The sequence below is a fragment of the Maylandia zebra genome, linkage group LG17 (genome assembly GCF_041146795.1).
Source record: "Maylandia zebra isolate NMK-2024a linkage group LG17, Mzebra_GT3a, whole genome shotgun sequence".
Lineage (NCBI taxonomy): Eukaryota > Metazoa > Chordata > Actinopteri > Cichliformes > Cichlidae > Maylandia > Maylandia zebra.
Window position 1 is genome coordinate 12,705,385 of NC_135183.1, and position 25,087 is coordinate 12,730,471.

The window sequence follows — 25,087 nt, forward strand, 5'->3', positions numbered from 1 at the left end:
TAAAAATCTGTGGACCTTAGGGTCTCACACACACACACACACACACACACACACACACACACACACACACACACACACACACACACACACACACACTGTCTCCAGCTGAGTAGACAGGGGAGTGGCAGAAAGAGAGATAGAGAAAGAAAAAAGTTTTTGGCTGACAGACAGAGAGGTGTGGTCACAAGGCTCCAAAAACGGTCCCGTCCTGCTCTCGGTTTGCAGTCTGCACCGGAGGGACCAGGGCGGACAGAGTGGAGAGAGAGAGAGAGAGAGAGAGGGCGGCAACCTGTCAGGTTGTTTCCGTCCACTTAGTTTCGTCCAGTAACTTCTGTGGAGCCGCCGAGGCTGCAGTTCTCTGGTCACCATGTCAGCGTACGGGTCTCAGCAGGCCCTGAACATGCTCCGCAGGGCCAACTCCAGGGGAGAGTTGACTGGAGAATCCACCTACCAGTACGCACGGAGCGACGGCTTCCACGGAGGGGGTAACGGATACGACCAGTACGGACACGACGGACGCAAAACCTTCACCTATTCAAAGTCCGTGAAGGGAGGTGGGATGGCTAGCGGAATGGCGAGCAGCATGAGAGCCGGAACCACGAGAGGAATGACGTGGCGTGGGGCCAGCATGGGAGGGGGGGCGATGAGCGGCGCCGGCGGGGGCGCGATCAGCGGAATGGGGTATGAATTTAAACTCTATCTTCCACAAGTTTTGCGTTTCTTTTTGCACCTGTGGCCAATGTGTGAACTGCAGCGCACGATAGATTATTAACCGTGACAGCCTGTGTTGTTTTTTTGGGCCCTGCAAACACTAAAAACACCCGATACTCACTGGCCTTTAAAAAAGCGAACAAAGCAATTCAATGCACATCAGCCCGCAAGAGTATAATTACAGGGAAATGTTCTTGTTCTGCAAAGTAACAGCATTTCCACTTGTTTTGTAACACTGAAGTAAAGCTGGTGGTAATTGTGTATAAAACAAAATAAAGTGATGTTTAACTCAGATTGGTTTGCAGAGTCACGTCAGTGACATAACTGATCATACGCACTGATAATGCGCAGTGATACACGTCGTGATGCTGACATACAGCTGTTGTCTTTGGCACGTCTTTTCAATTGTTCCTCAGCTTCTGCTCTGCACAGGAGCAAACCTCCCCGGGGAGAAACGAGATTTACAGTCCGCGTTAAATTGCCGCCTCCCTCTGCTGCTTCACAGACCCACGGACACGCGTGTCGCTTTAACACATGCGACTCTATCAGCAGCACAAGGATTGTGTTTCTGACCCCGCACTTTGAGGAACGGGCAGATTTATTTAATTCGCAAACATAAGTTGTGAGTCAGAGCAACTTCGTTTATGGCTTTGATAGTTTTATATCAGGGAGTGATGTTTGAGATAAGGTACTCATGTAAGCCCTGTGATTAAGGGAAAAGTGCCTGGGGCAGCTTATGGCAAATATAAGTACATTTATTACATTGTTTATTATAGCTGGTAGCACTTTTTTCTGGATGGTAAGTAAAACAAGAAATACAAGTTTAGAGATGACAGAGATATTACAGGTGTTATTTGGAAACAGTGCCCTCATTCATAGCTAGTTAAATAAGCCAATGTCAGCTTAGATTTTTAGGGCAATAGTTATGATATGTGTGATAACACAAGTATATCAAAACTGGTCAATAAAATTGATAATAGAGATACATAGAGTGGGTCTTTATGCATATTTTAGAATGAGGTCAACATTGTAGTTTGTATGTGTGTCTGTGAAAACCAGAGCAGGTTTCAGGAAAAGTGTATTTTGTAGAAATTTGGATGCTTATCTGAGTTTCAGCTCAGACTGTACAAAACATTTTGCTCATATACAGCCAGCATAAATAGTTTAGTACCTCAGAATTGAAAACACGTACTATAAGCAGCAGTGATAGCTGGTTATCTGGGGTGATAGCTTTTTTCTGTCTCTATATCTCCTTGTTTCTAGGAAACAGAGAGATCTCTATCATAACAACACTTATTTTTCTAAATTTTTAGATTTGTGGCTGCTGCCACAGCTCGTGTGTTTGAGCCCATATACCAAAGGCCCCACTAAAGATCTGTGTTCAAGTCTGCTCCAGACTTTTCCCCTCACTTTCCTGCGTGCCTGCAGTGCTTTCCTATCAAATTAAACCTAAAACAATATTAAAAGAAAATTGTAATGTTTATAATAGCAGTGAAAAGAGTTTCTTTGGCACATTGTGTATGAATGTTGACTATACATACCAGCTGTTGAGCCTGTACTGATGTAATCCGTTGCAGTGTATTTTTTTAGCTAATGTATTTGAAAAATCTAGCCATAACCATGACCATATCTTTTCAGTTTGTGGATTATGATGATATATGCAAAAGGAGACACTGCTTTGTTTTAGGGGAACACACGGTGAAAAAAACTGGGAACCGCTGCGGTAACTGGGAATATTTTGGTAATAGTTAAAGCTGAAGATCTTAATGTTAATGAGTTTACTTCGCTGCCCTCCACAGTGGCTCTACACTTACTTCTATCAACCAGAAGGCCGCTATCCTGCAGAGCCAGTGCAACGAGTACCTGCAGAAAGCCGAGTACTACATTCAAGCTGTGAGTTGTGTTTTCTTTTCTTATTTGTGTTACTTATTGTGCTTTTACTGCTAGAAGTGCATATAAAAGTCAGTTAGCCCAGTCAGGAGGGTTTTTATTTCACATGAAGAGTGTAGTGTTGTAGCCTGTCCTCTGAGGCAAAAAGAAACAGAAAGAATGACAGAAACGTTGTGCGGCTGTAATTGGAGTAGCTGGATGTGTAGGCTTTTGGTGTACGGTCAGAATCTGTGAGAGACACCAGATAGATAATGTTTCATTTTTGTTTAACTCCCTGTTGGATGTGATTTTTAGAACTGGCCCCTTGAGCAGTATTGCAACTGTCAGTCCACTTTAAATTTACACCCTTCCTTAGTTTAGCTGTTAAGCAACCTATCATGAATTATTTATGTTACTGTGAAGTTCATCGCAAGTGCAAAACTCACCTTAAAATTTGTGGGCGTGTGATTTATTGTCTTGTTGACTACTTATATCGGCAGACTATCACAACCGCTTTGTCCTTGTCATAAATCATCTTCTTCCGTGGGTTGTAAAAGTTGTTTTTCTGAAGTTTTGACATTTTTTGGCACTTCTAAATGGAAATAATTCAATCTAAAGCACAACAAGGACAAAAGACATCTATACTCCAAATGTGCCCATTCAGTTTTCTGGATTTGTACACCTCCTTGTGTCTGTGTATTGCAGGGTGGAAACCCGAGTGAGGCCGAGTACTTCATGGGGATGGCCAAAGAGGCCATTCAAAATCTGAAGAGCTGCGGGGCCGACCTGAGGCAGATGGGACAGCCTAATGAGAACGTAATGAGAAGGTAAGGAAGGCCAGATTTCTCTCTCTGTCTTAATCATCTCAGTTTTCTTTTACTAGAACAGTGCCCATCCGAGGTCAGTGTTACCCATGATTTTGACGCTGAAATGTAACTGTCTCTTGAATGCGTCACATGCAGGTAATTAAGTAATTCAGTTGCTGTTCAAAAGGATAGTGAATGTATCTCAAGCTTTAAACTTAGTCCAAATTTCCTCAGGCAGTCAGTAATTAATCTCCCATTTTTAAAGCAGATGGGATGAATGTTTGTTGACCGGACAGATGGATGGACAAACAGAGATTTCATGAATTTTTATAAAAATATATTCTTTGTATAGCATATGCTGTTCATTCCAAGTCTCATCTTTTTCTGTTTTCTAATCCATAGTGTGGAGATGTACAATAGCCAGCTGAAGGGGGTCCACATGGCCATCTCAGGCACCACGCAGAGAAGGAAGAGCACCAAGGGGGGCTCCGTTGGCTGGGAGGAACCCGGAAGGAGCTATCATGATGCTATGGGCTGGATTGCACAGCAAAAGGCGTGTATAGACACACCCAACTTAATACCTAACGTGCACCTGCAGCTGCTTTTGAAGATCAGTCTTCTGACATTCATGAGCCCTTTAAGGAATCCTGGGTTAAGGTGTCTTGGTAAAGCTTGAGGGGCATTACTACAGTGTGCATTAAACTGTGCATTACCTGCAGTAGATGGTGGTCAAGCACCCGAACTTGGGGGAGTCGAGAAGAATATACTTATTAGCTAAGAAATCTACTAAAAATCAATATTCGGTGAAATTTAGGCAACATTTACATTTCAAAAGATTTGTTGGAGGCTTGTTTTTTTCTTTTACATTTTTGACAGGGTTTTTTGCGCATTTATTTCAGTCTTAAATACCCTAAAATTGTTGCATTTTGATCACCTGATTTCGGTTAACACCAGCCTTCATTTTTTCAGATTAAGAGAAGTTGATGTAATTTGTCACATTAGTAAGTCAGAGACGTTTGTTACACACAACAGATAATCAGCTCATTTCATATCATAGCACATTTAAACACAACAGAAGTTAAAATGCTCCACAGTATATTTAATATATTATAGTTCTTTAAACACACTAAAAATGTGAACAACTACATTAAAATAATTAAAATTGTTAAACAGTTCAAGAAAAAGTATTTTTTATGTTTAACTGGAGAAACAGAGCCTTTACACAAAAGAAATCTTTGTGAAATAAACCTAAAGTGAAAGAAAGACCTACTTCTTCAACAACAAAAGTGACATTAATGCCCACTAACTAGATGGTTAAGTGCCGTGTCACTTTATGACAGTGTAATAAAAGGTGTCGGTAAACCAAATGACAGATCTCGCTGAACCATGATCGCTATGATAACACAACATTCACAGCATTTAACACAGAGCATAGAGAAGAATGCTCTGCTATGTTGGTGTAGACACAGTATTAAGGGATCATGTGCTCATTGTGGTTAAGTACAAATAGAAGCTAAAAGGAGCTATTGTTTTACACTCAGTGCTAAATCATTTCTTTCTGAGTGGATTGCTGATCTTTGACCCCAAGTGGTGCATGAATTTACCAGCAAATTGCTGGTTTAACTTGTATCTCTGCCGCCACCTGCTGGTGACATGAAGTGCCTGTGTCTGAAGTCTTCTCTAAAACTCGATCTACTCCGTGCAGCGTCTGATTGAAACAGCTTCATGGGGAGACGATCCTGCAGCCATCGAGCAGCAGCTCATGAGCCACCAGAGGTTTCACAGCTCCATCCAGAGGAGCGTCGAGTTCGATCGAGCCAGAGATGACCTGGTGGGTTCAGTCAGCAGGTTCAGTATCAATGCTGTGATGATGAGACGATGCTGAGATTCACTGTTGCTTCAAACAGAAGCGCCGTTGATCTATTGTTTGGGATATTTAAAGTCACAAAACTAAACCAGTGTTAAAGAAGATCACAGGGTAAAGAGATAAATAACCTAAACAAATAAAAATGATCCGCTATTGGTCAGATAGCGATTTGTTATTATTAGTATCTGTTTTGATTATTAGCATTTGCAAATATTGACACATCACTTTATTTTGAAACACATAATTTGACTCATTCTCTTCCCCCAGATGAAGACAGGAGACAAAGCCAATCTTAAGGCTCTGGATCAGGAATGGGACAATCTCCAGGTGAAGAAACTAAATATTATCTCTGTGTAGTGTATTTCCCTGTTAATCGCTAGAGATTTGTATTAAATTGATTCACTTTAACCCTGTTTAACCCTGCTAGAAAAAGTCCCATGATCGGACCCAGCAGCTGCGAGAGTTCCAGCAGATCATTCAGGAAATATCCAAAGAGATCATGTGGGTGAATGAGAAGGAGGAAGAGGAACTGATGTTTGACTGGGGAGACAAGAACATCGACCAGTATATCCCCAGAAAGCAGGAGAGCTACTCGGTTAGTCAAACATCGGATCACAAGGGAACAAATATAGAGCTGGATTCAGTAGATGCTGCAAAAAATCCACTTTTTAATTTCCAATTTTACGAGCTTCATTTTAGGCAATAAACATTCTTGGCAATTCCTTGAGCCTAAATGGCGCTGATGTCTTTTATGTAGTAATCTGCATCTCATAAGGGAGCAATCATCTGTGGTAGATTGGATTTTGGCAGCTGCGATTAGTCATCCACTTACAGCGAAGCCACAGAACTTCCCTCTTGCTGCATCCTGATGTTTTTCCTGTGTCCCTGTGATTATCCACCTCTTCTTATATAACAGAAACTGATGAGTGCCCTGGAAGTAAAAGAAAAGGATCTGAATAGGCTGAAGGCCAAAGTGGACAACCTCCTGAAGAATGACCACCCTGCATCGGACAAGATCGAGGTCTGGAGCGATCAGAAGTAGAAATCTCAGTCCAAAAACAACTAGTTATAAACCTGCAAGTAAAAGCTTGGCTTTTTTTTCCAGTGTTTGTGTGCTTGTGCATTCTCTTCAGGCTTATAGTGACACCCTGCAGACTCAGTGGAGCTGGCTCCTTCAAATAACAAAATGCATCGACACTCACCTGAAGGAGAATTTAGCGTACAGCCAGGTAACTTAAAGCTACTCTAATAAACATGAACCTGCAGGAGTCAGTCACACTGACGGACACTGTGAATAAGAGTGCATGTAAAAGATGCACCATGACACCTCTGATTTCTTGTTGCTACATTAGCATTTTGATTCGCTTTCAGCTTTTCAGTTGTTATGTACACATAAAAATTGCTTGTTTACTTATCATAATGAGACTGGGAAACTACAATTAACTTCATGCTAGATTTCACTCAGTATTTCACAAATTGTGCGTGTTTTCTCCTGAAACTCACATCACATATGCTTACACACGTGTGCATTTAGTTTTTCAAGGAGGCCAACGAGACGTACAGTGCTCTGCAGAAGGAACACGAGACGGTTCGTAAGAATTTCATCTGCGACAAGAACACTTCTCTGGAGACCCTGCAGGAGCTCCTCAGAAACCTGGAGGTACGACAGCGTCATTACAGCAGTAACTCATCAGCTGGGCATCAGGAGCTTGATCGCGTGTGTTTAGACGTTTAGCATAGCGAGATAAAACTGATTAGACTGAACATACAGTAGATCTTTGATGTAGGATGAGCTTTTGAAAATTTCATGTCTCAGGCACTACAGTAAACAACAACACAAATCCTGAAATATATAAAGTCAGTGGATTATTTAGCCAGATAATTCAGTTCAGTTCATTTTTATTTCAAACATTTCAAACATTCACAATCATTACAAAATATCATTCCATTATTTGTTTGAAAAGGAGTAGGCTGAAGTATTTACTTATTTGTCCCTACCCCCTCAAGTTTTACCTCTCATTCATTTAATTTTTTTTTGTCTTAAATAACAAACAACATATGAAACATATGAAGTAAAACAAAACAAAACATACATAAATCAAAAACAAGAAATTAGCAAGCCCCACCACAGTATAGTTTCTTACATATGAAAAATACAGAATGTGTATATTTGCAGATACACGAGTTATGGAAAAACAAACAAACCAAAACAAAACCCCCAAAAAAGAACCACAACACCATTACCAGCATCTCCATAATTCATCAGGAGAGGTTGCTCGGAATAAACTGAATGTAAAAAAAGTTTTCTTTGAATTTAACGTTTTACTTATTGTACTTATGTTATAAAATCACATAGAACATTTACACATAATTAAAAAATGGGCAGGATTTTGGACAAATTAGTTTTGAGTGTACCACCTAATAGTGAAGCAACTCCAATACCATTGGATAATACCTTCGAATGACCAAATGTTTCTTTTACTCATTCTGGACCAGAACCCCAGTTTTTACAGTCCAGGAGAAACATGCATCTTAGCCCTCAAACTTTTGCCAAACAATAGAAAGTACTATTTTGGTTGTTGGCATCTTGTTACAGACATGCTCAAATTCAGCCCATTCTTTTAAAAGAAACATTATTTGTACTGTAAAGGCAGACTGCATGCCTAGTAGTTATGGCATTAGTTACAAAAATGGAAACAGAACTCTCAAAAAAAACCAAACCAGTTCTGGATTGCAGGTCATATGTTTCATACAGGACAGGCCATTCTGTGCGACTTCATTATTTACAGAGAGACAAAAATGTTGGCGAATTAGAAAAGTAAAGCAGTTGTTAATGGCTAAACAGTGGCAGGTTGACTGAAACCTTTTTTGTCTTCAGAGGGAAAAGGAGAAGATTGTGGAAAATAGGAGGCAGGTTAAACACCTGGTCAGCAAGTCCAAGGAGATCGTGAGACTGAAACCCAGAAACCCTGAAGAGAAGAACACCAGCGGCGTCATTGTCAAGGCTCTGTGCGACTTCAAGCAGGACCAGGTCAGTTTTCAGATGTCAAAGTTAAACACATATTGGTATTTTTATTTTTTACTTTACGTTGCACCGACATTCTCTCTTTCTTTTATTCTAACTTGTGTTTCATGTGTTTTATGTGTTTTATGTGACCTTTGGGCTCACAGAAGGTGATCCTTAAGGGCAATGAGGCTATCCTAAAGGACAACAACCAGCGCAGTAAGTGGCTGGTGACTGGCCCGGGGGGTCTGGATATGTTGGTGCCCTCTGTGTGCCTGATTGTACCGCCACCTAATCCAATCAGCATCAGTCTCGCCAACAAGTAAGAAACAAAAAATGCTTTGATTTGGACATTTACTGTTAAAGGTGATTGTATAACTCTTGCTCTGGCTGGAAAGATAATCCTGAAACCTTTAAATTTCACCTCTGTGTCGTGCAAAGAAACGAGCAGTACTACGAAGCAATCCTGTCAATCTGGAGCCAGCTTTATATCAACGTCAAGAGTCTCATCTCCTGGCAGTACTGCGTCATGGATATCCAACGCATCAACTCCCTCACCATCTCCATGGTAAGGACCGACGAGGTGTTGGAAGTCAGCCTCTGCTGTCTGTAAAAAAAATATTTAGTCATACGTCAAAGTCAAACTTTTGCTCTCTTGCAAAGTATCAAAGGAGAAAACAAATGGTCATAATAAAAGTTGTGACATGGTGTTAATTAACGTTTAATTATTTGGTTTTAAAGGTGGGTTTTTGCTTTTACAGTTTGTTCTAAGCCAACAGCTGTAGTCTTCCATTTAATATGGGCTTAAAAAGTGTGTAAACGTCTCTCATTCTGAGCCACCTCCAGATGCTGGGAAACAGCTCCCATAGTTGCACACTTTGGAGTGCTGCATAACTCTGTGGCATTCAAACAGACATTTAAGCATCTCTCGAAACCCGCTGCTTCAAACCAAAGTCCCTTTTGCAACTTTTCACTGCTCCAGTTTGTACTTTGTGTTAAAAAAACACACACAATCATTTTACTGCACTGTTATTCTTATAACACTTGATGATTTATTGGTGGAAAATTAATTTATAAACATAGCCTTAGAACTTAGAAACTATGTTTCTTACAAGTGTGGTGAGTATCGTCAACATAAAGAAGGTACCAAAGATTTAAAATAGCATGTCACATTTGACCTCTGACCTCTCCTTCTCGGTGAAAAGATCTGTTTGGGTCCAAATTAAACTTAATGTTTCTGTGTCTGTTCAGTTGGCCAAGATGCGCCCAGAGGAGTACCGGAAAATGATCAAGAGCATGGAGACTCACTATGATGAGTTTATAGTGAACAGTGTAAATTCCCAGATGTTTGCTGATGAGGACAAGAGGAGCATAGAGAACCAGGTCAATGATGCCCAGACCCACTATGAACAGCTAGTGGTGCAGATACCTACTTACAGTAAGTGTTTGTAGTAATGATCACCTCGCAAGTACACGTTCTGTTTATTCTGTACATTTCTATTCAGTCTCATATATCAGATGGACCTCTTGCGCTCATTTTCAGCTCCATATGTTTATTCTTGCACTTCTTGGCTTTTGTTTTTTTAGCCGGATGTCTCTTAGACTTGTATATAAACATTGCTCAAATTCAATATTTTTAGTACGTATTTCAGTATATTACAGTAAAGTACAGTATACAGTATGCATTTGAGTCTGTGTGCTTCATAATGGAATAATTGAATTGAATAAGTGAATCTAGGGAACTTTTGAAAAGACTTTTATCTATTTTTTAAAAATCGTTTTGTCCACAGTTGTCCAGCAGGAACAATTACAGCAAACATCTGGGCAACAACACCAGCTGATTATATTACAGCAGCAGCAAGTACAAGCTGCTGCTGCAGAAGACGCAAGGAGGCTTGAAGAAGAGGCCAGGATGCGCCAAGAAGAGGCCTGGAGGCTTGAAGAAGAGGCCAGGATGCGCCAAGAGGAGGCCAGGAGGCTTGAAGAAGAAAGACGGAGAGCAGAGCTCAGAAGACAGGCCGAGAAGAAAGCGGAGACAAAGAAAGAGGTGGTGAAGAAGGAAGTGATAAAAGTGACCAAGACGGACGCAGGAAAGAGGAAGGTATCCACATCATCATCATCATCATCTCACAGCTTATTAGAGCTGCACTCGCTCAGATTGAGGCTGGAGGCCGCTGAAGACATGCTGAGTCAGCACATCCATGTCTGCTTCGGAGACAACGGCGTGCAGGACTGTAGCCTCAAGATCTCTCAGTTAGAGGTGAAAGCATAAAATATAAGAATAACAGAAATGCATGTAGAATGAAAACAAAAACGACCCTGTATTTATCGCGACACATATATGTGCATCTTTCAGACTGTGCAGCGTGATGTGGACTCGATGCGTGCTGAGTACTTACTTTTGAAGGAGCGCATTCTAAACGAGCTGGAAAGCGTGAATGATTCAGACAAAGCTCAGTTCCTCCGCAGCGAGATTGGAGTGATTAACCAAAGACTGGGCAGCCTGGAGAGCAGCTCATCAGCTTATGTTCAGCGGTACATAACACAAGGCAAAACCTCAAAACGATGGCGTAAAGCTTAGTGTGTTCTTCTGATTAATTTAAAAGCACAGTTAATAACTGTGCACTGTAAGATCAATTATTATCTGCAAAAAAATATACTTTTACATACAGATAATCTACATTATGACAAACACACATATGCCTTGCATATTTGCATATTTGATTATTCCATATGCTTGTTTTAGGCTACGAGCTCTAAGGGACATGCTGGAGAGTGTGGCACGAGCCGAGGACATTGTGAAAGTTTATGAAGCAAGAATGACAGAAAAGGAGACCACTTCTCTGTCTCCTGAGGAAGTGGAGGAATATATGTCAACTCTGAAGGTATTTTTGCAAGATAATGGTGTTTTCCTACTCTTTGATAATAGCAGACAAATCATTTGTGAATACTGCCCTATTTTTCTTATATCCTTTGTGCTGTGACATATGCTTTAATTCCACTTATCAGGCTGATTTTTATTATACGGTGGATGCAGTCGTATGATTGATGTTGTGTCGTGTGTCGATGTGCAGAACATCAAAGCAGAGCTGGATCAGAAGAAAGGTATTCTAAATGCTATGGAGGCAGAGTTGTCCAAGGCGAGCCACTGGAACGGCCAGGTGGGCGGATCCTCCCACAGGTGTGACCTGATGCTAACAAAATACACAGAAGATGTGAACATGCTGTCAGACCGCTGGAGACGAATCCAATTACAGCTCGATACGAGGTATGCTGCTCTGTCAGTTTTTAATAATAACTGACTGTTAATGTGAAATTGAAGACTTTACAGTCATGCAGTAAATAACTCATTCCATATTCAACCATATGTATATGAGGCTGCTTGTACACATGTGAATCTATTTTTAAAACATCTTATTCACATACACATATGTCAATTTGTGATTGGCAGAAAATGATCGAGCAAAGCACAAAACATTTGTTGCTTCGGTATTTTAAATGTAATAAAAAAACAATATTAATCTGTAAACTTGGCATGACAGCGTTTGAGTAAAAGTGACATAACTCACTTATGCTGGTCGTCTCTTCCACTTGCTCAGAATGCAGGACCTTCGATCATATCTGCCTCAGCTGCAACACTACAAGCAAACCAGCACTTCCATTCTTGAATGGATTGAAGCCACTCGCAGAAAACAGGTGGCTCTACAGGCCACCAAAATAGAAAATGTTCAAGCACTGGAAGACCTCATTAACAACCAGAAGGTAATATGCTGAACTTTTGCTATTATTAGAGCTACTTCCAATAATTTTCTGTGAAGGCATCAGATACCTGACATCTGTACTTTGTGGGTTTCTCTAGGCTCTGAATGCAGAAATCAAGGTGAGGAGGGAGACAGTAGATAGTGTGCTGAAGGACAATGAAGCCTGTGTGAACGCTATCAAGGTAAGTAGGTCAATAATCGAGTGCATTTGGCCTCAGATTCATTAAAAGATCAACTTCCTCTATTTATTTATTCATTTTTATTTTTAACAGGACTATGAAACAGACCTTGCAGCTTACACCTCTGGTTTAGAAACTTTGCTCAACATCCCAGTGAAGAGGACAATGCTGAAGTCGCCGTCAGTGGATCTCAATCATGAAGTAATGCAACTGTAGTAAAAACATTAGACATGTAGTAAACCATTAGTACATGACATGTTTTTTCTTGTAGGTTAGAGTTGATTTTTCTGATGTTTTATTAAAATTAAATTTGTCTCTGTTCCAGGCTACCCAACTGCAGACTCGATATATGGAGTTGCTTACCCTTTCTGACGACTACTACAGATTCCTAGGAGATTTGCTCAGAAACATGGAGGAGCTCAAGGTACGGATCTCCAATGCTGAACATCCAAAAATATCTTGTTGGATGTAATCATGGTTTTCTTTCTTTTTTCTTCTTCTTTTTCTTTCTTTCTGTTTATGACATCTTGTCATCAAACTGCCCAGGGATTATGAATGAGAATTTGGGGTAAATCTGTCACCTAATCTTTGATATAACGTTAAAGTTAAAGGAACTCCTTTATACCTTCCAGCAAACCATTGTTGTTAATAACATCACCTGCAGTCAGCATTGTGTTGCTCCCATTTACATGCGTCTTTTGCTCATGAACTCGGTGTATTAATATCCATCAGCTAACAGAGTATTAAGACACACATTGCATGCAATGCGATGTTACTGACTGTCCAAGAACTGACAGACTACAGATGCTATATACATGAGTTTCAGTATAAAGAGAGTAAAGTTCACTTAGATATGACCAATGCCAAGGACATATGTTGCGACTAAGTTGCAGCTAGTCATAATAAGCAACCTACTATCCACTATGTTGGATATTAGTATCCTATGGAAAGCAAATTTTTTTCTCACATAGGACTATAGACTGGTAGCCTACTCCCAGGCAGACCATTTGGTAAGGAAAAATGTGTATTCCCATTCAAGTACTAACCAGGCACAATGCTACTTAGCTTCTGAGATCAGATGGTATCAATCTAGAGAAAAATATATCTTTCACAGCTGGACATTGTGCTAAAGGTGCAGTTTAGTGTTAGTAAGTTATGGTTGCAAACTAAGATAATAACAGTGTAGCTATGGATGACTGTAGTAATCTGTTAGTGAACAAAGCAATTACAGGGAGGTTTTGTTGAGATAAACCACATACCTCATTTGTGACTAATTTCACTTTGTAAGTACAAGCAACCTCCATGGACAGATTATTAGTTATTTAAGAACCGTTTTGTAGTCTCAAGATGAGTCTTTTCATTGTCACTAACTCACAACCACACGTCTTATGATTGATAACCTGTTAGCCAAGTGTGTGGTTTCATATGGATAACCTTCTATAGTATGATCAAGATTTTTAAAAAAGCAGTTTTTTGTTCAATAAGACCTAAAATACAGAAAAGTTGGTGGAAAACGCAAGAGACATGAGATAACTATAGTTTTTTTAAATTCAATTAATTATAATGGCAAATGAAACTCTACAATAACACAGAAAAACCCAACGATCCGATGAGATGACAACATCTCGCCCCCTCCCCCACTCCCCATAAACAAGCATTTGGTGACAGTGGGAAGGAAAAACTCCCTTTTAACAGGAAGGCATAGGTATCTGTCAGAACTGGTTGGGGGTTTTGGATTTGCCTCAAACTGAATGGAATGTTTCTTCATGGCAACACGATATGAATGTGGTGTTAATAGGGTTGTGCTAAGCAAATGTTATGCTGGATACTTGTTAACCACAACACAAGTGGGTAAAAAATAATAATGAAAGTTTAATTTATCATTTTTAAAAACACATTTGTATTCATCTTTTCTTTGTCTTTCCTTCAGATTCGTAACACAAGGATTGACCTGTTAGAAGAAGAACTTCGCCTTCTGAGAGACGATATGAGAGACCGCAACGCCAAGAACAAATCACTGGAAGATGCTCTTGCTCAGTACCAACGGGAGCTGAACCAGTCAAAAGAACAGTTGCTGTCAATGGAGGAGGTGAAACAAACTGCATCGTTGCAGTGCAGTGCCACCAAGGAGAACCTAGATAACACACAGAGCCAGCTGGCAGGCCTCAGAGATCAGGTGGAACGTCTCAACTACTTGCTGGATGAAGAAAAGAGGAAGAGGAAGCTAGCAGAAGAGCGCTACACTCAGCAGCAAGAAGAGTATGAAGCAGTGCTGAGAAAGAGGCAGAACGAGCTGGAGACAGTCAGTTGGTCCAAGGTGGAGGTGGAGAAGACTTTGTCAAATAAAGAGCTTGAGATTGAACAGCTCCGGCGACAGCTTGCTGACGAGACAGCAAGGTTCATGGAGCTGCAGAAGGAGATATCAAAGGTAAGGAGCCAATACAGTACGGAGATCAATAACTTAAAGCTCAGCTACGAATCTCAGATCCACGTCAGCCATGCAGACATGCAAAGGCTGGCAGCTGAGAGGGACGAGGATACAGTGGAGCTCCAGCTGCAGTATGACAGGATGGAGGCAGAGAGGAGGAATCTCGAGGAGGAGCTACGGAGACTCCGAATATCTATCAGCCAGGTTGAGGAACAAAGGAAGGCAGCAGATGAGGAAGCTCACACTCAGCGGGCTGTAATCATCGAGGAAGGCCGCAAGAGAAGAGAATTGGAAAGTCAGGTGGAACTGTTGATGAGGCAGAGAGACGAGCAAAGTAGCCAGTATAGAGCAGAGCTGGCTGAGGTTAGGAAGGACCTGCAGGAGACGAGTGACCGACTGGCTTATGTCACACACAGTCTAGAGGAGGAGACCCGCAGAAGACAAACTGCGGAAGAAGGTCAGGGTGTGCTTGAACAGACTCTGTCCCAGCTGCAAGTGAAGCTAACTAATTCATCAGTGGCTGTAACCCAGGGGCGGGAGTACAAGGAGGAGCTTCAGAAACTGCGATTGGAGCTGGAGAGAGAAAGCAGGGAGCGAAGCAGAGTTGAGCAAAATATGAGAAGCTTACAGGGACGCATCAAGGACCTCCAAGCTGTAAGAGATGGACTTGAGAGCCAGGTGGAGAATTTGCGGCAAGCTAACCAAGAAGAAGTAGCCAGAAGAAGGCAGATCGAGTCAGAGCTAGAGAAGACCAATATGACCCTGGCAGAACACAGCAGCACTATCGTTGCACTACGCCAAAGCCAAGAACAAGCCAGCAATTCTGAAAAGAGAGGTGAAGAAGAGCGTCTTCAGTTGCAGGAGGAGCTAGAGAAAAGCTTGAGACAGAACAAGACCTCTGCAGAGCACATCACACAGCTGAGCTCTGACCTGAAAGCCCTTCAGCAGCAGCTGCTTGAGGAGCAGCTCAAAGTCAAAGAGGCAAACCTCAGGAATGAAGGTCTTTATAAATCTATAGAGGAGAAAAGCAAGATACTGAATGCGAACTCAGTTGAGCTTCAAAGGCTGAAGGAGCTGACAGAAGCTCAGACCAAAGAGAGGCTGAGACTGGATGAGGAGCTAAGGACAACACGACATGAGAAAGATGAACTCTTGAGGGCCAAACAGGGAAGTGATGATGAGCTCTCCTCGCAGATTACTGCGCTGGAGCTGCAGCTACAGGCCAGTGAGCGCAGTAATTTAGACTACCGCAACCTGGTCTCCGAGCTCTCCTCTGAGAGGGAGAAACTCAAAGTGGAGACTGAGAAAATACAAACGCAGGCCACCGAGGTACATGGAAGTTTGGTGCTTAGTCCTGGACTGTTCTCGTCTTTCCAAATCAGAGTCTTCACCACTTGAAGCATTCAAGTAGCAACTGTAGCTCTAGCTAGTCTGAAGCAAACCCTTTCCTTGCATGCTGGAGTGCCTCTTGTAGATGCAACTCTGATTTGAACACATACTGTCTGTATGTGTTTGAATAAACTTGCATGTGTATAAACTCGCATGCAAACATAATCTGTGCCTCTCTACCTGACAGCCTTCCTATTCCACTGTCTCCCTGTACACACTGTGGAAAGATGGGGAGTTAAGGGTTAGAGTTAGTGCAGTTCGCTTGCTTTTTTGGGGTCACTTTATTTGCCCAGAATGATCAGCACCATCACTGCCGCTGGTTTCCTGGTCTACTAGATTCTGATCATTGTTTCTTATATTTTTAGTACATCTTAATGGGCTTAAAGACACCTTTTGCAATCTTGTAAAACAGCACTGGCATGACTTCAGAAATTTACAGTTTCCAAAAATGCTTATGACAACTCCTCTTGCAAACTAAAATCAGGTGATCACGATTGGCCCACATCTATTGGTTTTATGTATCTGTGCTGTTTTGCAAATCAGTCTTGCTTTCTGGTCGTTAAATAGAATTAGCCATTTTTTGTTATATCACTAGTATAGCAAACCAAATGACAATTTGGCAGAACAGGCACAGACTTGCTTTTTATATTTCAACTTTTAACACTATTGCCAGCTGTTTTTCTTTTACAAAAATGTAAAAAGGTTTGAGTTGTAACGACAACAAAAAACTTTTTTGAGAAAATGCTTTTATTGTTTCTAAATAAGCTGTGCACCCAAATATTCTTTCCGCAGAAAGAATTCTTGCACTGTGAAAGATTGAAAAGAGCAAGAATGTGCACTGTCCTCAATAACCACTGGTTATATACAAAAAATGAAAAAGAAATAAATGAGGTTCCTCATCTATACTGTTAATATATGAGTATTTTTGAGTTGAGTAACTTCTCGTCTCTTTTCTCTCTCTTTATTTCCTGCAGATAAGAGCCACCATGCAATCCCTTCAGTCCCAGTATAATGAAATTGTAACCGAGAGAGACACTCTGTTGCTGAAATTGCAGTTGTCAGAAAAGGACAAAGACCACATCTTAAGACTAGAGGAGGAACTCAGCCGCATTAAACTGTCCTTAGAATCTGAGTATCGCAATAAGCAGCGTCTACAGGAGGAGAACGAAAGAGTGAAGAGGGATTTAAGTCACTGGAAGGACCAGTGTGATAGCAAACATGGCCTGATTAGGCAGTATGAGACAGACAAGGATATTTCGGAGAGGGAAAAGAAATCTTTGAAAAGTGAGATAGAAAGGCTGATGAGAGAGTTACGTGAGCTTGAAGAGTCATATAAAATTAAACTGTCAGCCACCCAGAAAGAATTACATGAGGTCACCATTGTCAGAAAGAACATAGAAACTGAACTGAAGACTGCCAGAGAACCCCCAACCTTGGATCCTTCCACTCTGATTTTTGATGGAGTCCGTAAGACAGTGACAGCAGACCAGTTGCTCAATTGTGGTGTTTTGGATAAACAAACATGTAACCAGCTGGTGAAGGGACATAGGACTGTCCCTGAAGTGTCTGTTGACAAAAAAGTCAATTTAAAAGGTACAGGCCCAATAGCCGGGGTGGTAGTTGAAGGTCTAAAAGGTCCAGGCTCCATTTCTGGACCTCAGTTTGCAAAACTGACTTTCACTGAAGCCAAGAATGAAAATCTCCTCCCAGCAGATGCCATCAATTTGCTTCTGGATGCTCAAGCCGCTACAGGACACATCATTGACCCCAGAACTAATCAAAAGTTGACAGTTGAAGAAGCATGTAATCATGGTGTGATTGATGATAAGGACAGAGAGAGGTTGCTAGCAGCAGAAGCTGCAGCTGTAGGATATAATGGACCTGGGACAAATAAACCTCTTTCAGTATTTCAGGCCATGAAGATGGGACTAATTGACAGAAACACAACACTGCGTCTTTTACAAGCTCAGGAGTCTGTGGGGGGCATTCTAGATCCAGTACTCAGTGTGTTCCTTCCCAAAGACACAGCCATTGAGCGTGGCCTAATTGATGACAACTTATGCCGTGCTTTGAGTCAAAGACCTGAGCTCTACCTGGACCCAGAAAACGAGGACGGTGTAAGTTATATGTCAATGAAGAGAAGATGTAAGGTAGAACCACACACGGGCCTTCTTCTTCTTCCTGTCACTGAGAAGATAGATCCCTCCAAACTTATTTTTGATGGTGTTCGAAAACCTGTCACAGCCAAGCAGCTGCTGGATTGCAGTGTCCTGGACAAGCCAACATTTAAAGATCTAGAAAAGGGGAAGAAAACCATCCCAGAAGTGTCTGTTGATAAAAATGTCAATCTGAAGGGGACTGGGCCAATTGCTGGGGTGGTAGCTGGGAAGCAAGGCAAAATGTCCTTGTCAGAAGCCAAGAGACAAATGTTGCTACCTGAGGATACTGCAGATTTGCTACTGGAAGCGCAGGCTGCAACTGGTCATATAATTGACCCTCAAACAAATCAGAAGTTGACTGTAGAAGAGGCATGCACCAGAGGAGTAGTGGATATAAGAGATAGAGACAAATTATTGGCAGCTGAGGCCGCTGCTGTTGGCTACAAGGATCCTAAAGTTGCCAAGCCTCTCTCAGTGTTTGAGGCCATGAAGAAAGGATTGATTGACAATAAGACTGCACTGCGTCTACTGCAGGCCCAAGAATCAGTGGGAGGAATTCTAGATCCCAATCTCAGTGTGTTCCTGCCTAAAGACACAGCTATTAAGCGCAACCTTTTAGATGAAAACCTTCGTCATGCTCTGAAACAAGATCCTGAATGTTACATTGACCCGGAAACTGAGCATGATGCCAGCTATGAGACTTTGAAAAAAAGATGCAAGATAGAGCCTCATACTGGTCTGCTACTTTTGCCAGTCTCAGAGAAACTAGATCCTACTAAACTGGTCTTTGATGGTGTACGTAAACCAGTAACAGCAAAGGACTTGCTTGATTGTGGGGTGCTGGACAAACCAACATTTAACCAACTACTGAAGGGGGAGAAGACTGTCCCAGAGGTGTCTGCAGACAAGAAGATCTCTCTAAAGGGGACAGGAGTGATTGCTGGTGTGGTGGCTGGACCTTTAGGGAAACTGTCTTTATCAGAGGCCAAGAAACAGATGCTCATGCCCTTAGACAGTGTAGATTTACTACTGGAGGCCCAGGCAGCGACAGGTCACATCATTGATCCCATATCCAATCAGAAGCTGACAGTAGAAGAGGCATGTGCAAGAGGAGTGGTGGACAGTAGTGATCGAGAGAAACTCTTGGCAGCAGAGGCTGCTGCTGTTGGCTACAGAGACCCTTACACAACCAAGCCTCTTTCAGTGTTTGAGGCGATGAAGAAGGGAATAATTGACAAAAAAACAGGACTACGTCTGCTGCAGGCCCAGGAATCTGCAGGTGGGATTCTAGATCCAAACCTTAGCGTGTTCCTTCCGAGAGACACAGCTATAAAGCGTAACCTTGTGGATCAGGAACTCTGTCGTGCATTAAATCAGAACCCCGATTGTTACCTTGATCCAGACACAGAACGTGATGCCAGCTATGGGGCTTTAAAGAGAAGATGCAAATCAGAGCCTCACACAGGCCTGATACTTTTACCAGTCACTGAGAGGAAGGACCCTTCCAAACTCATGTTTGATGGTGTCCGCAAACCAATCTCAGCACAGCAGTTGCTTGATTGTGGGGTTCTTGACAGGGAAACATTTAACCAGCTAGTAAAAGGACAGAAGACTGTCCCTGAGGTCTCCGTGGATAAAAAGATCTTTCTAAAAGGGACTGGTTCAATTGCTGGTGTAATAGCTGGGCCTTCAGGGAAGATTTCTTTAGCAGAAGCCAAGAAACAGATGATCATGCCCCCAGATAGTGCAGATTTACTTCTGGAAGCCCAGGCTGCTACAGGTTACATTATTGAGCCTACATCAAATCAGAAGTTGACAGTAGAGGAGGCATGTGCAAGGGGAGTAGTGGACAGTAAAGATCGAGAGAAACTCTTGGCAGCAGAGGCTGCTGCTGTTGGCTACAGAGACCCTTACACAACCAAGCCTCTTTCAGTGTTTGAGGCGATGAAGAAGGGAATAATTGACAAAAAAACAGGACTACGTCTGCTGCAGGCCCAGGAATCTGCAGGTGGGATTCTAGATCCAAACCTTAGCGTGTTCCTTCCGAGAGACACAGCTATAAAGCGTAACCTTGTGGATCAGGAACTCTGTCGTGCATTAAATCAGAACCCCGATTGTTACCTTGATCCAGACACAGAACGTGATGCCAGCTATGGGGCTTTAAAGAGAAGATGCAAATCAGAGCCTCACACAGGCCTGATACTTTTACCAGTCACTGAGAGGAAGGACCCTTCCAAACTCATGTTTGATGGTGTCCGCAAACCAATCTCAGCACAGCAGTTGCTTGATTGTGGGGTTCTTGACAGGGAAACATTTAACCAGCTAGTAAAAGGACAGAAGACTGTCCCTGAGGTCTCCGTGGATAAAAAGATCTTTCTAAAAGGGACTGGTTCAATTGCTGGTGTAATAGCTGGGCCTTCAGGGAAGATTTCTTTAGCAGAAGCCAAGAAACAGATGATCATGCCCCCAGATAGTGCAGATTTACTTCTGGAAGCCCAGGCTGCTACAGGTTACATTATTGAGCCTACATCAAATCAGAAGTTGACAGTAGAGGAGGCATGTGCAAGGGGAGTAGTGGACAGTAAAGATCGAGAGAAACTCTTGGCAGCAGAGGCTGCTGCTGTTGGCTACAGAGACCCTTACACAACCAAGCCTCTTTCAGTGTTTGAGGCGATGAAGAAGGGAATAATTGACAAAAAAACAGGACTACGTCTGCTGCAAGCCCAGGAATCTGCAGGTGGCATTCTAGATCCAGCCCTTAGCGTGTTTCTACCTAGAGACACAGCTATAAAGCGTAATCTTCTGGATCAAGATCTGCTTCGTGCATTAAACCAGAACCCCGATTGTTACCTTGATCCAGACACAGAACGTGATGTCAGCTATGGGGCTTTAAAGAGAAGATGCAAATCAGAGCCTCACACAGGCCTGATACTTTTACCAGTCACCGAGAGGAAGGACCCTTCCAAACTAATGTTTGATGGTGTTCGCAAACCAGTCTCAGCACAGCAGTTGCTTGATTGTGGGGTCCTGGACAAATCAACATTTGACCAACTACTGAAGGGAAAGAAAACAGTCCCAGAAGTCTCTGTGGATAAGAAAGTCTTTCTAAAAGGGACTGGATCCATTGCTGGTGTGGCAGTTGGGCCTTCAAGGAAAATGTCCTTTACAGAGGCAAAGAAAATGAAAATTCTGTCATCTGATAGTGCTGACATGCTACTGGAAGCTCAGGCTGCCACAGGTCACATCATTGACCTCAGAACTAACCAGAAACTAACAGTCAAAGAAGCATGTGCCAGAGGAGTAGTGGATAAAGAGGATGAATCAAAATTGTTTGCAGCGGAAGCTGCTGCTATAGGCTACAAAGACCTTACTACTGGCAAACTTCTGTCAGCTGGCCAGGCCATGAAGAAGGGATTAATTGACAAGGACACAGCTCTGCGTGTGCTTCAAGCTCAAGAGTCTGTAGGGGGTATATTGGACCCTGACCTCAGTATATTCCTACCCAAAAACATTGCACTAAATAGGAATCTCATAGATCAGGATCTATACCATGCCTTAAGTCAGGGTCCTGACTGTTATCTGGACCCAGACACCAAGCAAGGAACTCCTTATGTATCCCTGAAGAAAAAATGTAAAGCTGATCCAAGCACAGGTCTTTTGCTTCTCCCTGAACCTAAAAAGCCAGCAACTGTCCAGGGGCTTAGAGGCCAGGTGTCTGTTGTGGATCTAGTGGATGCAAACTTGCTGCAGCGGTCTGATATTGACAAGTTGAATCAAGGTAGCTTGACTAGCCAAGAGGTTGAAGAGCGTCTACGCTCCTATCTGAGAGGTTCCACCTGCATAGCAGGAGTTTATGATCAGGCCAGTGATAAAGTACTGACAATTTATCAGGCAATGAAAGATGGACTGTTGAAATCTGGGACCACTCTTGAACTGCTTGAAGCTCAGGCTGCCTCAGGTTTTATAGTTGATCCTGTGAACAATCTCTATCTAACTGTTAGTGAAGCCTACAATAGAAGACTGTTTGGGCCAGAGTTTAAAGATAACCTGCTAGCGGCAGAAAGGGCTGTGACTGGTTACAGACTGCCTGGTACAGACAAGACTATCTCTCTCTTTCAGGCCATTGAGAAAGGTCTAGTGGAGAAAGGCCATGGCATTCGTCTACTAGAGGCCCAAATTGCCAGTGGTGGTATCATTGATCCGGAACACAGTCATCGTATTGATGTGAATGTAGCCTACAAAAGAGGCTACCTGGATGACGGAATGATTAAGATCCTCTCTGATCAGAATGCTGATACTAAAGGTTTCTTTGACCCTAACACGGAAGAAAACCTAACCTACACGGAGCTTAAGAACCGCTGTATCCCAGATAAGAAGACCGGCCTCATGCTTTTGCCTATAATCGACAAGAAAAGTCAAGAGTCAACACAGAAGAACACTCTGAGGAAGAGGAGAGTATTGATCGTGGACCCAGACACCAATAAAGAGATGACAGTCCGAGAAGCATATGACAAAGGGCTTATTGACTACGAGACCTTCCTGGAGCTGTCCGACCAAGAGTGTGAATGGGAAGAGGTCACTATTACTGCTCCAGATGGTTCTGTAAAGTTTCTTATTAATGACAAGAAAACTGGAAGACAGTATGACATTACAGAACTGCTTGAAAAGCGATTAATTGATGAATCAGTTGTAGCTCAGTATCGTGCACGAGCCATCACCATTAATGAATTCGCTGATATCATCACCAGAAAGACCAAACATAGCTCATCGTTTGGACAACCAGCTGCCTTGGGCACATCTTCAGTGAAATCATCATCATCATCATCATCATCATCAACAACTTCAAGAACACCTTTGGGAATATCTTCAGTAACATCATCATCAACAACTACAAAAACATCTTCATCATCAAATTTAAGAACATCAGAAGGCTCAGTTCCCTCTTTGTCGACATCATCCTCACGATCATCCTCACTGGTGTCAAGACCCTTATCTCCCACTCTCGCTAAAATGACCACAACAAAGACGACCACTGTCACAGAGCGAAGCGCCAGCAGTGTTTCGCAAGATTCACCTGATTTCCATAAACACATGTCCAGTGTATCTTTCACTCTGTCCTCTCCTGTTGAAATAGTGGGTGAACAAGAACCTATTGGTGGCATTTTTGACACAGACAACGTAGAGAAGATATCTGTCACAGAGGCGTTAAATCGTGATCTAGTGGATTCCATCACTACCCAGAGACTGCTTGAGGCCCAGGCGTGCACTGGAGGAATTGTTGATCCTGCAAGTGGCAGAAGGGTCAGCATCCAAGAGGCATGTCGTATGGGCATAATAACTGAAGACATGGCCACTAAACTTAAGCCTGCTCAAAAAGCCTATATTGGCTTTGAAGATGTAAAAATGAAGAGAAAAATGTCAGTTCCTGAGGCAGTTAAGGAGATGTGGCTGCCATATGAAGCAGGACAGAGATTCATGGAGTTCCAAGTTGTAACAGGAGGTCTGTATGACCCAGAAATGGGTGGTAGAAGAACCATAGAAGATGCCTTGAAAATGGGTTGGCTGGATGGGAGAGCAGGCCAGAAGCTCCAAGATACGAAATACCACACAAAGAACCTAACATGCCCCAAAAGTAAACTTAAAATCTCTTACAAAGAGGCTCTGGATAACTGCCTGACAGAGGAAAGCACTGGCGTTAAAATGCTCCAGGCGTCGTCTGTGTCTTCGAGAGGCATCAGTAGTCCATACAATGTTGCCTCTGCCCCAGGATCCACCACAGGCTCCCGGAGTGGCTCACGACGAAGCTCCCGCAGGAACAGTTTAGACTTAGGCTCTCCCATATCCTCATCAGTCAGTCGCTACAGTATTTCCAGCTTCAACTCCTTCCAAACCAAAAGCTAAATTGATAAAAGAAAAGCAGAGTTTGTGCTTTTCTTGCACACAAATCAGAATTTGTCAAAACTATTTTCAGTGTTTTGGAAAAAAGTTGTGGAAAAAATGAGTGTTCTGTGTGAGGAGAAAATTTATATTTAGCAGTCTGAATTGTTAAATGTTCGCATATTTTTAGAGTAAGCTTTGGTGTTGATGTGCTTAAAAATCTATAGTTCAAATTATACAGAAAAACTGCAAGATGTTTGTTTGTTTGTTTTTTAATGGACAAAAGTATTAATGGTTTCTAAAATGAGGTGTGTGGATTAATAATATAGTTCATGTCATTTAATTTTTTTTTCAAAAATTAATGAAAATATCACTTTGTATGCTTTGCATTTGAAAAATGATAGAATAGGGTTTACAGTTATTTGACATGTTGTGTGTTTGGTTTACAGGGAGGGATTTATAGTTGGGTTGCATTGGCTTAACTGCTGTTTTTCATCATTTTCATAAAGTCATCTTTTATTCATTCATTCATTGGTTTCTTGCCCAGTAGTGCTTCCACTTTTGTAACGTTTTTTTTTTTTCAGTATCTTAAAATAAAAACTTGAGTTTTTTGCTCATTCCTGACTGTTCTTATTTGTGTTCATCTAAAATACCCTTTGTTGCTGCCATGTAAGATATGTTTGTTCATTTTATTTGGTTATTTGGTTTTTGTTTGATTTTCAATTCGCAGCACAATACATTTGTGCTGTGGTAATTTCATCTATATAAAATGCTAAATGAAAGATTAAAAATTATAGATATTTGTATTTTATTGCTTCAGCCTTGGCATTATCACAAGTAATCAAATGCATTTTTCAGATTAAGGTTTGATTTGAAAGAAATAAAACTGAGCAACTGGTGTTAGGGCACCCAAAACAGTTAACACAGGCAATAACATGGTAGATGCATAAAGTAGAATAGTATGATAGAATCTGACAAAACAAAATAGCTCGAAAAGGCAAAAATGTCTCAGAAAAGTTCAATAAAATAAAATGAAT

At 41.9% G+C, this 25,087-nt stretch overlaps 1 protein-coding gene across 2 annotated transcripts; it reads left to right on the forward strand.

Annotated features, from left to right (window-relative positions):
* Window positions 1-213: 213 nt before the first annotated feature.
* dspb (desmoplakin b) lies at window positions 214-24,667 on the forward strand. 2 transcript variants are annotated; one of them, XM_014412923.3, is made up of 24 exons: window positions 214-681; window positions 2,511-2,604; window positions 3,286-3,407; window positions 3,789-3,939; window positions 5,092-5,217; window positions 5,521-5,580; window positions 5,681-5,848; window positions 6,170-6,274; window positions 6,387-6,482; window positions 6,788-6,913; window positions 8,132-8,284; window positions 8,425-8,579; window positions 8,699-8,825; window positions 9,509-9,695; window positions 10,048-10,517; window positions 10,614-10,792; window positions 11,004-11,142; window positions 11,332-11,525; window positions 11,857-12,019; window positions 12,117-12,200; window positions 12,291-12,398; window positions 12,523-12,621; window positions 14,128-15,954; window positions 16,989-24,667. In XM_014412923.3, the coding sequence occupies exons 1-24, from the start codon at window positions 368-370 to the stop codon at window positions 24,072-24,074; spliced, it is 12,333 nt and encodes a 4,110-aa protein (XP_014268409.3). In that variant the 5' UTR covers window positions 214-367; the 3' UTR covers window positions 24,075-24,667. The 2 variants fall into 2 exon arrangements, with proteins under 2 accessions (XP_014268409.3, XP_014268410.3); XM_014412924.3 differs by having other exon boundaries at window positions 215-681; window positions 14,128-14,625.
* The last annotated feature ends 420 nt before the right edge of the window (window positions 24,668-25,087 follow it).

Coding starts and splice junctions, on each gene's coding strand:
- dspb (XM_014412923.3), top strand. CDS start 368: ATGTCAGCGTACGGGTCTCAGCAGGCCCTGAACATGCTCCGCAGGGCC. Junction 8,826..9,508: donor ACTCCCTCACCATCTCCATG/GTAAGGACCGAC, acceptor GTGTCTGTTCAG/TTGGCCAAGATGCGCCCAGA. Junction 10,518..10,613: donor TCAAGATCTCTCAGTTAGAG/GTGAAAGCATAA, acceptor TGCATCTTTCAG/ACTGTGCAGCGTGATGTGGA.